At 36.9% G+C, this 14263-nt stretch overlaps 2 protein-coding genes and 1 pseudogene across 4 annotated transcripts; all 3 read right to left on the reverse strand.

Moving 5' to 3' along the window:
* Positions 1 to 311: 311 nt before the first annotated feature.
* LOC105108324 (uncharacterized) lies at positions 312 to 3198 on the reverse strand (annotated as a pseudogene).
* Positions 3199 to 4366: 1168 nt separating this feature from the next.
* On the reverse strand, positions 4367 to 7990 carry LOC105108323 (ubiquitin domain-containing protein DSK2b-like). The gene is made up of 8 exons (XM_011002593.1): positions 7475 to 7990; positions 6273 to 7058; positions 5760 to 5971; positions 5563 to 5676; positions 5369 to 5424; positions 5173 to 5201; positions 4950 to 5039; positions 4367 to 4861 (listed from the first exon to the last, which is right to left on the reverse strand). Exons 1-8 carry the CDS (start codon positions 7722 to 7724, stop codon positions 4713 to 4715), a joined length of 1686 nt encoding a protein of 561 aa, XP_011000895.1. The 5' UTR covers positions 7725 to 7990; the 3' UTR covers positions 4367 to 4712.
* A 1033-nt stretch (positions 7991 to 9023) lies between these two features.
* Positions 9024 to 13542, reverse strand: LOC105108322 (U-box domain-containing protein 15-like). Of its 3 annotated transcripts, none has more exons than XM_011002591.1 (5): positions 12784 to 13542; positions 12549 to 12665; positions 11311 to 11736; positions 10112 to 11144; positions 9024 to 9387 (listed from the first exon to the last, which is right to left on the reverse strand). In XM_011002591.1, the coding sequence occupies exons 1-5, from the start codon at positions 13117 to 13119 to the stop codon at positions 9035 to 9037; spliced, it is 2265 nt and encodes a 754-aa protein (XP_011000893.1). In that variant the 5' UTR covers positions 13120 to 13542; the 3' UTR covers positions 9024 to 9034. The 3 variants fall into 3 exon arrangements, with proteins under 3 accessions (XP_011000893.1, XP_011000892.1, XP_011000894.1); XM_011002590.1 differs by having other exon boundaries at positions 9024 to 9390; XM_011002592.1 differs by lacking the exon at positions 9024 to 9387 and having other exon boundaries at positions 9763 to 11144; positions 12784 to 13538.
* Positions 13543 to 14263: the final 721 nt, after the last annotated feature.

A 14263-nucleotide genomic window follows, 5' to 3' on the forward strand; every position in this document is an offset into this window, starting at 1 on the left:
CTTGAGCCAGCATTAATTTTCTAATAATATTTTCCGAGTTTTTGACATATAAATGTGGAATCTCACGTAGTTAGGATTTTTGAATTAAAATGATGTCTTTTAAACATTCGCGCCTGCAAGTTCATATACCAACCCCCCAGTACAGATCTGACCACATGGGTTTACAGAGTAAGGTGGAATAATTAGCCATTAACAGCTTAACACAATAATTCAACAGAAGTAATTTAGCGATTAGCTTCTGCAAAAGGATATGAATTCCCGTATGTTTATTGCGAATAGAACATAGCTGGGATTGGAAGTGGAAGGCGGGGAAAAGCAAAAACAAACAATTACGATGAACATTACTAAACATTATATTACAACACGGTTAGAATTCAGTACTGAATAGATTTTGGAGCTAGAGATTAAAGTATGGCTGATGCTGCCAGAGCAATATTACTGCAAATGTCGACAGCCACTGCAGTAGAGTCAAAATAAGTGCAGACGGGTCTTTTTTCAACCTTCTTTAGTCAAAGAGTATATAACACAGTAAGGTATTCCAACATCCTCTTATTTCTCTGACTGGCTTTGATGAGCTGAGGGTGCTTTAAAATTCTTCAACGATTTCCCCAAGACATTTAATATCGCCACACGTTGCAACTCCTTTGCTGTAAAAATTGGGAATGAATTAGAGTGATGAATAAGCCTCCAATAATCTCAAAATCGTGAAAGTGACTAGAATTTATCAAGCATGAACAGACATCATAGTAGCAACAAATGCCTATTTTAATGGTGCCGAGAAAAAGTAGAATTGAAACAGTTATGGACCTCAGAATAGGTAATGGCACCACCAGTTACAACTTGTGAAGTTACTGTGAAGAAGACATGGCTGACAAACATAATATGATGATATGCAGAAAACTTGCTCGAAACTAAAGCAAAGCACACGGTCCTACAATAGCATAACTGTGGTAAATTATGGAATTAAGTGTAAAAGTTGACAGTCACAAAAGCATAATGAAACTCTAGAGAAGATATAGTTGGCAATCTGGTGACGAGTTCAAGTGGTAAATTATTTAATGGTCTTCAAAATTAGAGATATTTTGCTGTCCATTTTGAATCTCATTGTATAACTCATGCAATACAATGCCTCTGCAGGCCACATTCATTTACATGTGGTGCACATTAAGCCCACCTCAAACATGCAGACTCCCCTAATCATATCCATATTACAGTTTATGAGGGTTGTGTTTGACCTTACCTTACCATACACACATTCGAAGGAAAACAAAAGGCACGAAGAACAGAAATTCATGTTACCTTCCTCCAGTGAAAGTTGAATTGATCTCTTTTCCAACTCAATTGCGTGTCTGCTAAGCTCAACTGAGGAAACTGTCCGAAGCTCTGCAGCAGGGGAAAAAAAACATTGAGAGAGAAAGGAAATCAATGCTTAGCAGTGGTTAAATAGATTATCTCAATTTGAAACTCCAAGACTTACTCTGGGCATATTCCTCTTGATCAGATTCATCCAATTTCTTCAACAACATGTGCAATTGACAATAACGCTCTTACCAATGCATATTTTTCTCTGCCATTGGATTAGATGAAGGGGCAGTGGAACCAACAGGATGACAACTAGATTCTGCTGGTGCAAACCTTATGCTAGACTGTCCAAGAGGAAGAGGAACTGAAGGTTTTCCAGATGAACTTGTTGGGGGAGCCACAGGCATAGGTGATAATGCTTGAAAGGAAGAGACTGTTGGCTCCTTTATCTGGGAGGGTTTTGGTTGAAGAGTCTCCTCATGATGACCAAGCTTGCCTGTTTCTGCTTCAGATTTCCTGCGGACATAAACAAGATGAGAATTTGGAGCACCACTAGATGAAGATTCATATCGGAGAACTGGAGGGTTCATCAGGCCCTCAGACGATGGTCTCTTGGCTCCAGAAACCTTAAAGCTGTTCATAGTCTGTCCTCTGTCCTTTGATAATGGAGAATTTCCAACAGATTTGGGAATTCTATTTTCATTCTGCACATCTCTTAATGCTGTCTTCTTTAAAACGAGTGGGAATTGCTTATCGTGTGTGGACAAGTTAGTATCAGTATTGCTGAGCCCATACTCACTAAATTTTGAATCTATCGTTTGTTGAACCATCTGAAGTAAAGACAAACGTGAGAGATTCAGAACTTAACTATACAAGAAGTCTAATGATCAGAAACCTTTGGAAACTAAAACTAATAAATGATACAAGCCAAACACAATGAAAGAATTCATTGTGTTTAGTAAAATCACCCATGCAAGTTAAATAAAGGACAGAAGCTTCAGATTTCTTAACACTAAGTCAATGAACATCAAACCCATGAAAGCAGATCCAACAAATACAAGTTCTTTTTCTTTTTTAATTCTGATTGAATGACCATTTCCTGAACACTCATCCAATATACTTACTACCAACAAAGCCATAAGGCAGCATTTTCCTTTTGCATTAGATTCACAAGTAAATCCTAACAAATCAAGTAAACTCAAAAGAAAAAAAAAAAGAAATTGACATATCCATCTTCATTATCTAGAGTAAACTATATACACATATCACCTTGAAATTTCAACTGCTTAAGAACCACATTACACAATTAGGGCATTTATTAATCATAATCAGCAAAAGCTGAGCTCAAAATAACTTAACATTACAGCACCAACAATCCCAACAACCAAATCAAGAGAATCCCACAGGTAATAACAAATTAAACTCAATAATTCCTATTCATCTTACATAAAACCTTAATCTTTGAGCGACATTAAGATAAATTAAGCAGAAGTGGCAAAAAAAACAGAAACTCAGAATATTAAAGACAGCAATTTTGAAACATGGGTTCTGTTTATCACCTAGAGAAACAAGACCCATCAAATAAAAATGCAAAATTTACAATAACAACCTAGTCTACACGAAGTTACAAAAATTGATCCATTTTACTTAAAATTTCACCATTAATCTCCAAAAACAAAAAAACTTCACAGAAAGCAAATAAATGAGAGATTAAGAGTAATATACTAAGGAGAAAAGGGGTTAGAGGAAATTTGGAATTCAAAGCAGAGAGGGGAAGGCATTATTACCTTAGCTCATCGAAACGCAGTGTGAGAAAGCGAGTGAAAGACAGAAAGAGAGGGGTTTCAAAAGCCAAAGAAGCTTTGGCTCTAAAAAAATAGTTAAGAGATTTATTATTTAGCTCTCTAACTTCTTAGTATCTCATTTTAACCACAGAAGGTCTGGCTATTTATGTTTTGTCCCGACTTTGAGTTCTCTTTTTTTTCCACAAAGTACCCCGAAGTTACTCCAGGTTTTAGAATTTGGTCCAGCACTTCCTCTTAAGAGCCTTTTAGTGGGACCGAAAAACAACCTAAAAGGTGATTAGTTTGTGCTATAAAGTTGTTTTTCTATTCTTTTTCTTGATTAATCTGTTTATTATGGGGACTTGTCAAGGATTTGTACACATTTCCAATGTAAGACACATTCACATGATGTTTTTTCCCTATAAGAAGTGTAAATTGAGACTTGTGGCATTTACTATTAGATATATTTTGATATTTAACAATAAAGGAATATAGAATAATGAGGATTAAAAAATCAAGATTAGAGCTAGTGAGGTGAAGGAGCATTGGCCTTTTTTATTAGACTCTGTTTTAGCAACTGAATTTTTATGTCATGAGTCTTGATTCTTGAATCTTGAAATGGAAAATCCAGTAGGGTGCCTCAAATTGCTTCTGCTTCCATAGTAATCATATACGATAATACTCCCTATTGGATGAGTATTTGATAACACTCCTCTTGTTTCCCGTGCTGAGTTTTACAGTTGACTCTTGAAGGAATGCCAACTCCGGCTGCTCTTAATTTCCTGGTATGGCTCACCCTCGTTCAAGTTCAATGTCCAAGTGTTAATGTTCCACCAGCCGCATAGCAGAGAGTATTATTGCCAACACAAAACCTTGATGAGGTATTTAGCTTTGAAATGCCCCCAGCTATCCCTCCTTATTTCAAGAAAATATAGGCTGCCCCTTTTCTCTAGACCTTGTCACGGGTCTACCCGTTTCAAAGCTTGTGAAGTTTGGACATCTGATTAACTTCGGCTACAAAGCATTCTACTTTGCACAAGCCCACGGCCACGGGTTTAAGCTTGTACATCAACATTATTTACCACAAGTTAACTACGAGGAGGCTAGGCATGCACCAGACGGGCCACCTCATGGAATCTACTAAGGCACAGCTCTAGAATGCACTTAACTTACCCCCAAAGCTTTCAAAGCAAGCAAGTTATGGCATGGCTTGACAAAAGAGAAAAGATAAACATCAACAAAATCTAAAAAATTGGAGGAAAAAGATCATCTCACAGTTTATCCAACAATGGTACTCTTAATGGCCAAATGAAAAGGATCATAAACCAACCAAGTAATTTGAGCTGTAAAATACATCCACTGTCGATCATTAATAAAATTTTCTACATAGAGAAAGGAGGTTTCCAAGAAACTGAAGAAGAGGGAAGCGAAGAAAAGAAGGATCAAATGCAGTTGCCATATGAAAGAATACCAATTTATACATTTTTTTTATTTTTTTTTCTACTTTTGTGTCCTAGCAGCGGCAATTCTGCTATAGTCGGTTTTCAGAGACCTTAAACATGGAAAAATATGAACCCTTGCTCAGAAAGATCCCTTCTTTCCCAAGGTTTTGCTTTCAAAAACAACTCATTGGCCAAGATTCCCCAGAAGTCGCTCTACTGCTGCATGTACATTTCCAGCTGTAGCCCGCAATGCCCTGATATTCTCTTGGGTATCAAAGAAACCCATTTCTTGTAGTTGTGATAATTGAGTTGCATAAAGTTCTTCTGGGGGTACTACAAAAGCAACAAAAATTTCAGTGAAGTTGAGTAATTGCCATGAGGTAATATTACATGAAGAGAAAAAAGGTGGAAAGAAACTAACCATTGGGTTGGTTAGGTACTAATAAGCTGCCTGCTCCAAGACCACCAAACATGTTCATCAACAAGTCCAGCCCAGTATTATTAGGTGTTCCTGTTAATTCAAGAAAACTTTAGCATAATCTTCATAGGGAAAACAGACACATCTGCCAAGGTCATAGAAGCGCTCATGAAAATCTTAAGAAAATTCTAAATGCATTCACTAGATTTCTTGCTTCCTTGGGTACCTGTAGGGGCGCCAGGCTGTGCTGATTCCCTGAAAGTGAGCAAATACAGGGTAAGCAATGACTAAATAGAGATCTGATTTTGTCGTGCAATGGAAGCATAAAATACAGGTCCTTTAATGATCTCAACACTAATATAATTATAGGCAACTAAGATTTCAGCCATGGAAAATAACCAAAAACAAATATCCTTGCTTACTGAGTAGCCTGCTGTCGGAGCTGCGGAATAAGTGACTGTTGTAGAGCTAGCATTTGCTGTTGCAAATAGAGTAACAAAGGGTCAAAGGTAGAAAACAAATTTAACCTAATGCAGCAACTATCACATTATATATATATAGAGAGAGAGAGAGAAGGGGGGGTTATTCCATGTTTGGACTGCTCAAAGTAGCATACCTGCATTGTTTCAGGAGAAGTTAATTGGCGAAGAAGCTCAGGATTTTGCATCATCTCTCTCAACTGCGGATTTGAATCAACCATGCCACGTAGTTGGGGATTAAAGTTGAGCATCTAAAATTCAAAAGCAAATTGTCAAAACTGAACCCAGACAATGAATACCATGTAAGCTAAAACCCTTTCGGTAACAATAGTACCTGGTTCATATATTCAGGATTGGAGAGTAGGCTTTGCATCATCTGTGATACAGCTGGATTTTGCAACAATTGAGTCATTTGATTCGAATCAGGCATGCTATTGAACAAATTGTCCATTCCTGGGAGACCAAGCCCTCCCAGACCCAAACCACCAAGACCTGGTGCCCTCCCAGCAGGATTTGGCCTCGCAGTAGAGTTTGTCTGGGTTCCTCCTAGAAATTCACCATTTTAAACATCAAGAATAATTCAATTATCATTTAAAAACAGTAACTTTACAAGAGTTTCTTCCAGCAAAGTACAATTCAAGATATTCAAGTTCAACTAAATAAAAGTGCAAGAGCAAGAATTCCTGGAGACAAGGAACTACGTTTCTCAACCTAAAAGTTTCGCAGGCATCTACATATGATTATCATTTCTCTGTTAGAACTTCCTGAATTGGATCTCAGAGTATGGCTTTTGAGCAAAAAAAAGATACTAAATGATTTTCCAGAAGCAAAGAGGTGTGAAGCTCACCGGCAGCATTGTTCCAAGGGTTGGGCAGAGGGTTTGTATTAGGAGCAGCAAGCCCTGTGGTTGTTTCAGAACCAGTGGCTGAAGGGTTGTTTGAAGCATCCCTGACTTGAGTCCCACCTTGGTTCCCCAATAGGGTTGCAAATGGATTTGAACCCAAATCATTACCAGCATTTCCACCCATTGTTGTGGCATTTAAAAATGGTTCTTGAACATTTTCATACATTCTCCGGAGCATGTTAAATCCTTCAGGAGTTGATTCAATATTACTCATAGCCCTATCAGTGTGTCGCATCATCTCACGCATGAGCTCAGGGTTTCTAGCAGATTCTAATGTCTGTCTAAGAATGCTTGGATCATTAAGAACATGTGCAAGCTCAGGGTTTCGGTCCATAATCTCACGCATCTGAGGATTGCTCATCATCATGGACCGTATTAGCTCAGGGTTATTCATCAGGCTCTGCATAGCAGGTGTATTCATTATTTCCCTCATCATGTCGGGATTCTGAGTCAGCCGTTGCTGTACTTGTTCCAATTCAGGAAGCCCATCTCCAAATAGAGCAGATGGGCTGCCACCACCTACCGAGCCAAGTCCAGGGAACAAAGATGCCCCAATACCAGCACCCCCAAGTCCAAAGGCCCTACCTTCATTGGAACCAACACCCCGTGTAACCCCTGTTGTAGTATCAGGAATTTCAGGGTTAGCAGCAGCGACAGGAGCAGGAGCAGGAGCTGATGGAGCAGGGGAAAAACCACGAACCATATGAATGGTGTGATCAGCTTGCAGACCTTCAGCAAAAGTAAAGAACAAACAATTCAATCGTCAACCCTAGGATATGGAGAAGCAGTTGCATTAGGATGTTCACTACTTTAATAACTACATCTTTCAATTCATCATAGAAAAATTATCTGTCAGAAAATAAAAATAACCAAATCTTTAATTTTCTAATCAAGAAAATCAATCAATAGGAGGCTCTTATCATCATCATCATCAAGCCATTAAACAGATAGAAGCACTGCCGCATTTTTCTTTTCTTTCACCTTTTAATGTAAATCAACCACACAAGGACGTAAAATCCTACCTTTTTCTTTCCAAAATTCTTGCCCATTCATTATCAGACCCAACAATTGCTAAGAGTCCCATTTCTCACTCAAAAATATATAAAACAAAAAAAAACGATAATACAAGAAAGAAATGAACTCACCATAGCTATGAAGGGTCTGGTCATCCTTCAAAATCCGACCTTTATAAATCAACCTCTGCTGATCAGGTGGGACATCACAATTTTGAGCCAATAGAGATTTGAAAACCCCAACCGTTGATTCCACGCTCGTCCTCACAGTAAATTTTGTGCCATTAGAGCACCGAATATTAATCACCACAGCACCCTCCTCTCCTTGCCCTTGCTGTTCATTAATCACTTTTGACTCGCTCGAATCGCCAGCAGCTCCCATATTATTATTATACAGAATAATCAATCAAAAACCCTAACCCTACAATCAATCAATTAATTTTCTTTTAACAAAAGAAAGAGTGCGATTCCGTTTCTGTGGAAATGTGAGATCGAAGTAAGAGAAATCAAAGAGGAATTGGAAATCAGAGCAATTGAAATCAAAGTAAATTGGGAAGGGCAGAGAGAAAGATGGGGCGGTCGAGGGTTTCGAGTTTCTATGGGGTTTTTTTTTATATATAATAAATGTAGAATGTTCTTTTCTTTCGCAGGAAGTTTACTATGTAAGTATATACACATACGTATTTGCTTTATTGCTGCTACGAAGGGGCTTCATTCCGTTTAATAAAATCCGGCTCGCATGGTCTATCGACCCGCCCGATACTTGGTAAGGGTAGGGTTTTCTGCTAAATGTGTGTTTAGCTTGGAGATTGGTGTTTTTTTAAAAAAAAAAATACAATTTTTTAATTTTTTTAAAGTATAAATGACATCTTATAAAAGCAAGAAATACATATTATTATTTTTATGTAAATCTCATCAAAATAAATTAACTACGCCTCCATACCACACACCCAAATCAGGTTAAAGTTAACTTGATAAATTAATAATCTAATTAACCATGTTAAAACTTATATAATTAACTACACAATCTTAATTTTTTTAAAAACATAAATTTTTAAACAACAATTCAAATCAATTTAGATTAATATATTAAATTTTTAATTTTTTTATTAATATAAATATTAGAGTTAATTTGTGCACATCTCAATTAATTTTATAAATTTTAAAATTAATAATAATATAAGTTTTTTAATGATTTTAAGATTTATGATGTTAAATTCTTATCTTAAATCATGACATTATTGGGCCGGGATTTATAAATATAATTTGGTTTTTATTTTGACTTATAATTAATCGGGTCTAAATAATGATTCATTGGAAACTTTGATAGTAGTTTACTTCTTCTTTTTTTCCGATATGGTGAACAGAAAATAGTCGCGTAAAATATCCATCTAGATAATGATTACTGGGATAACTCGAAAATCAAATCAATATTTACTATATGCTTTTGATGATATCAATCCATCTTTACAATAAATCTAACCGAAGCAATCCCTCTACTCCTAATTCTGTCATGTGTAAACCTTTTGATCTGTTATCTTCGTTTAAGTTTGATCATTTCAGTAAATTGATGGATTTTAGTCGACCTAAACGAAGATGATAGAAGGAGGAGTTTATAGTATACTTATCAAAATTAGAAGTGAAGGAGTTGATTTGGCCAAATTTATTATAAAGTAGTTGAGTTGATCATAATCATATAGCAGATGGCATCTTTTTTTCCTTCTTTTTTATACTATGATTTATGGATTTGATAATAAATTTGATGTGCGTTTTCTTACATATAAAAGAACAGTACTCACAAGAATAGATTTGCTCTAATACTATATTTGAATTATCCAAATTTGAATAAGGGTTGGAAGCTTCAATAAGAAGATCAAAGGAGTGTAATTCTTTACAGTCTTCTTCTGGATCAGGAGCCATTATAGCCATGGAACTTGAGGAGTAACGTTGTCTGCGACAGCTATCAGAGCTTCTTCTTGATGAAGAGCCATTAGCCTGGTAGCTTCTTTTGAGGAGTAACCTTCTTCTAGCTTGCATGGAGCCGTCTTCTACTAATGAATGATAATTTATCACCAAAAAGAAGAGGTAACTATTGAATGCCGAATTCTTTATAGGGATTAATGAGAGATTTCTTTGGAGAAAAATAATATACGAGACCAGTTATGTATGCAAATATACAGAGAAGAGAGTACACAGCCGGCAGAGTTTAGCCCAATTAAAGCAGGAATATGAATTCCTTTCTGTATTAGGATTTTGAGATTTTATAGTCTGTTCTAAATATTTTGACAGGCATGGGTATGCATGTATCCATAATATCAGCATTTTTTTTTATCTTACGTTAAAAGATTAACCTAGAATCCTAGTGACAGCGTAGCACGGGTTATATAATTAATTTATAGATTAGCCAGACATCAACTGAATCAGCAAACAAGTATCAAACGAGTTGTCTCTCGTTTGTCTGATAAAAAAGCTTTGTTAAAATTACTAGATGGCCAGCCATTTATTTGCTTTTGGCAGCCTTTTATAAACATTTCTATCATCACCAGAATTGTAAGAATTTCTTACGCTGGTGTATTCACAGTACATACACAGTCCTATATAATGGTGCAAAAAAAAAAAAACATATTGGGTGCTGGTCCTGCTGGACACACAGAAAAAGGTTGTGCTATATACCCTCATACACACAAACAGGCATCTCTCTATAGGAAGATAGATATGATCAATCTGCTAATTTGGTGCAAGAATTTCAAGGAATGTGTCCGTACTTACTCATATGCTGTAATATAGAATTTGCTTTCCTTTGAGCCCTGTTGGTTCCACTTTTTGTAAGCTCTACCAAATGTTCATACACACCATACTGAAGTGCTGCTAAGATGATGGATGAATTGTGCAGCCCCAGCTGAAGAAGGACCGATAGGGCGCATTCCTTGTTCTTGGGAGTCCCGTTTCTTATGATCTCAACAAGGGTTTTGATGAAAGATAGTTTTCCGATTTCATTTCTCCCTTCAGGATGTGATGCAAGGAGTAAAAATATGGAGAGGGCTTCGTCGATCATGGCAAGGTTTTTCTCCTCGAGCAAATGGAGCAGTGCTGGTATGACACCTGCTTTAATGGCCCTGGACTTGTTGGCTTGGTTCAAAGACAAGTTGAAGAGTGCAGTTGCAGCATCCTTTTTACCTCGTATAGTCCCATTCTGCAAAAGGTGTACCAAGGGACGGATTCCATTCGAAGCTCCAATTAGAACTTTGTTCTCATCAAGCATTGATAAGCTAAACAAAGCTGCAGCAGAGTTTTCTCTAGCTTCATTTGTTCCATGCTGCAAAATTTCAACTATAGCTGGAATTGCTCCCTCTCTGGCTACAAGTATTTTGTTTGTTTCATCAATTGACAAGTTCAAAAGAGCTGTTACAGTATGTTCTTGAATGTTGGGATCTTGATAGGACAAGAGCTGAACCAACGGAGGAATCCCTCCATAGTTGGCAATCAAAATTCTGTTGTCTGGGTTCTCCTTTGCAAGCATTCGGATCTTCTTGATGGCCTCTCGTCGCACTTCAAACTCACAGGAGGACAGATTTTGAACCAAGGAAGAGATTTCCTCTTTAAGCTCAGCAGAAACGCCATCAGAGCCTAAACAAGAATCCTTCTTGGGTAGTTCATAATTATTTTTCTCACACCATTCCTGTATAAGATTCCTGAGTGCAAAATTCGATGCTAGAGACAAATGACCCAAAGTTTGACCAGTCTTCGGGCAGGTTCGATGATTAGAATTTAGCCACTTCTGTATGCTCTCTCTTTCATAAGTCTTTTAAAACAAAAGAAAAATCTGGTTCAGCTTCCATAGAATAGTAACTGGGATATTTAAAATTTCTACCTCAGTTTCTGTAACATTAAAACTTTCTTAAAAAACTTGTCTATTCAACTGTGTCATGCCTGATCAAAAGGATTCTAGTCGTTTAATGTGAGATTACCTGTCCAGTTGCCACAATGACCGGATCCGCCATGATCTCCAGAGTAATTGGACATAGGAATTCATGAGGGATAAGCAAAGACCGACACCTTTGAAGGCTTTTCGAAGAAAAAGGGCCATCAAGAACAATGGTTTCATCAACCCCAGCAATGTGTTTGAATTTTCCCAAAAGGTCATTAATTTGCTGGATGCTTTCAGCGTTCTGAACCCCTCTCTCTTTAACTAGTTTCCTGACTGCTATTTCTTCTGCTTTCAAGTCTGGAATAGCATGCAGCTCTAACTTGATGGCCAGTCTCTCTAGGATTGCACTATCTGCATTTCGGTCATCCTTTTTAGAAAATACAACCATCATATCCATTGCCAGTTCTATATCCTGGGTGTCGGATCGCTTCTTTGCTCTTTTAAGTTGCATCCGTGTTAGCTCAACCTGAATCATATCAATAGCACAATCACACATGTAAAACCGGAGATGTGATTCAATTAGAATTTCAACTAAGAGCTCAAAATGTATTTCCCAATTATCAATAACATAAGTCCAATTTTCTACGAAAAGTTTCTACTCCTTGAATCACAACATCTGCATTGTTATGTGAAAGATGAAAGCGGTTATAACGTTTGGCAACATAACAGACAATTCACGCTACAACTTCTGATAATGCGTTGAAACAGAACCGTTAGCAACTGTCACAAACGCACGATCGAGAAATGGACATGAGACTAGATGATATTTTACATAAACAACATGGCATGCCTATGCAAGGACATCGTTAAAATCAATCTGTTAGTAAATCATCATGACTCCTTCGGAAGAGGCGAACAAAATCGGTTGTTCACCCCATCTTCAGTCAAAGGAGGCTACTAGACTCGTGCAATATTACTCTGCATAACTCGGTGCCAAAGCTCGATTTACAACGATTTTTTCACAATCGAATATGTGCCAAAAGGCCAGTGCTCCATAAATATGTACCCTTCCTTTTCCTTTTTGACATCAAAAATGAAATGACAGATGGGAGAACTAAATTTTGAGCATTCCTAACTTCCCATCTCAGGTTCAATCACAAAATTTGAAGTATGTGACAAGATTTAGCACTGTGAAAAAAGAAACCATGACCATATTCTGCCAAATCTTTATCTGAACTGGAGCCCTAACCAGATGGGGACTTGACTAATTACTCCAGAATCCTCAAGCAACACCAAGGAAAAAGGGAAATAAAAGACAAGAAGGAGAAGAAGACTTACTTGCTCTTTAACTTCAACTGAGATCCCTAGCTCATCATAGGGCAAATCATCCAAAGCCAGATTTAATTTTTCATATACTGCATGAAAGCTACTCATCACTGCTTCACTCTCCATTGCCTAATTGAGTTAAACACAATCCATAAACACTTCTTGATCACCCACAACAAGAAACACAAACCCACTAGGAAAAACCAAGAGAGAGAAAAGAATAGCAAAGACAAAAACGAACACTGACCAGATAAATCTTGCTTCCACAGCTACATTTCTTCAACAACTTCTTAGCACCCAAAAGGGCCTTCTTTAAATTATCCAAACTAGTTTTCAAACCCTCACTAGAAACCAATTTATGATTACCAATCTCTTTTATCTCCTCCAAAAGAGGAAGTAGCAGCTTCAATCTCCTCACCAAGTTCAAGCACTCCTTTCTTTGTGTCCTCCTGTACCCCGCATACAATCCAACGGCCTCAATCACATCCATCATTTCCACCACAACATCAACTTCACCTCCACCATTGGATGAACTTGACACGCCTGCCTTCTCTCCTCTTTCCATCACTCTCTGCCTCTCCATTTCTCACTAGCCACTCAAGCTAAGCTTAATGTCCTAAAGGGGATCCTTAACTCTCTAAATATCTCAAATCAATCAACCCACTTACTGAAAAACACAATAATATTAGTATAATAAACTCGGATTGATCCGGAAAAAAAATCAGCACATGGCTGGAACCAAAAACAGATGCATAGATTCCTCAAGAAAAGAATGTAAGAAACAGAAGCAGCTAGCTAGGAAGCTTGAAACAAGGATTAATGCTTTGGAAATTTGCAAAGATACAGTTAAATCTTGGAAGATACACGCGTGTATGTTCATGTGCTATGTCTATATCCAATCTGTATGGCCTGTTAATGTGACTGTGAGTTACATGCACGAGAGAGCCTACATTACATGATTTGATTTTTTCGGCGGCCCTTTGGCAAGGTTATTTTAACCCAGCCGGTCTGGTAGGTTAAGCCGTGATCTAATTCATATAATTTAAATTGATTCATAATTTAATTCAAATATAATAAAGAGATTGTTTATTTCTCTTCAAGAAACTAATTAAGATTATATCTTATTAACCTTCCTAGATCTAAGATTAACCCGCTCGATCCTTGCACAAGATCCACCTGGATCTGAAGTGAGTTTTTTTCTTCTACATAAACCACCCGAAATACAAGGGTTTTTTTATATATATATTTTATTGATTCTCTATTTGTTTTTTCCTATTTCAGCCATTAATCAAAGGATGGTTTGTTTGGATTATTTTATGTTACATTGCATCCATTTAGAATGACATGGGAACTGATCACGTGTTTTTCTAACACACAAACAAAAAAACAATTAATAAATTATAGTAAGAAATTAAGTTATAGCATCACCAGAGAATATTTAAGGATCCATTCCCTTGTGATATTTTATCATACCAATATATGAAATAATAACTTATTCTCTAAATATGTTATGTTGGTATATAATTTATATTTTAAGAAGATTAACCTTGATTAATGCATAACTAATATCCGAAAATATCATGATCATTTAAAAAAAAAAACAATTGATACTGTTATATGAGTATTGAGTGTTTCATCTTCATGAGAGGGCTATAAAGATGAATAATTAACAATTAAATTGTGTGAGTTTTCTTGGAATGGGATTAACATGCACGGACAGACGTGTT

This window comes from Populus euphratica, unplaced genomic scaffold, assembly GCF_000495115.2.
Source record: "Populus euphratica unplaced genomic scaffold, PopEup_1.0 scaffold190.1, whole genome shotgun sequence".
NCBI classification, from domain to species: Eukaryota; Viridiplantae; Streptophyta; class Magnoliopsida; order Malpighiales; family Salicaceae; genus Populus; species Populus euphratica.

Coding starts and splice junctions, on each gene's coding strand:
- LOC105108323 (XM_011002593.1), bottom strand. CDS start 7,724: ATGGGAGCTGCTGGCGATTCGAGCGAGTCAAAAGTGATTAATGAACAG. Junction 5,972..6,272: donor CCCTTGGAACAATGCTGCCG/GTGAGCTTCACA, acceptor GTGAATTTCTAG/GAGGAACCCAGACAAACTCT. Junction 5,040..5,172: donor ACAGCCTGGCGCCCCTACAG/GTACCCAAGGAA, acceptor TTGAATTAACAG/GAACACCTAATAATACTGGG.
- LOC105108322 (XM_011002590.1), bottom strand. CDS start 13,119: ATGGAGAGGCAGAGAGTGATGGAAAGAGGAGAGAAGGCAGGCGTGTCA. Junction 12,666..12,783: donor GTGGAAGCAAGATTTATCTG/GTCAGTGTTCGT, acceptor TAACTCAATTAG/GCAATGGAGAGTGAAGCAGT. Junction 11,145..11,310: donor TCATTGTGGCAACTGGACAG/GTAATCTCACAT, acceptor TTGTTTTAAAAG/ACTTATGAAAGAGAGAGCAT.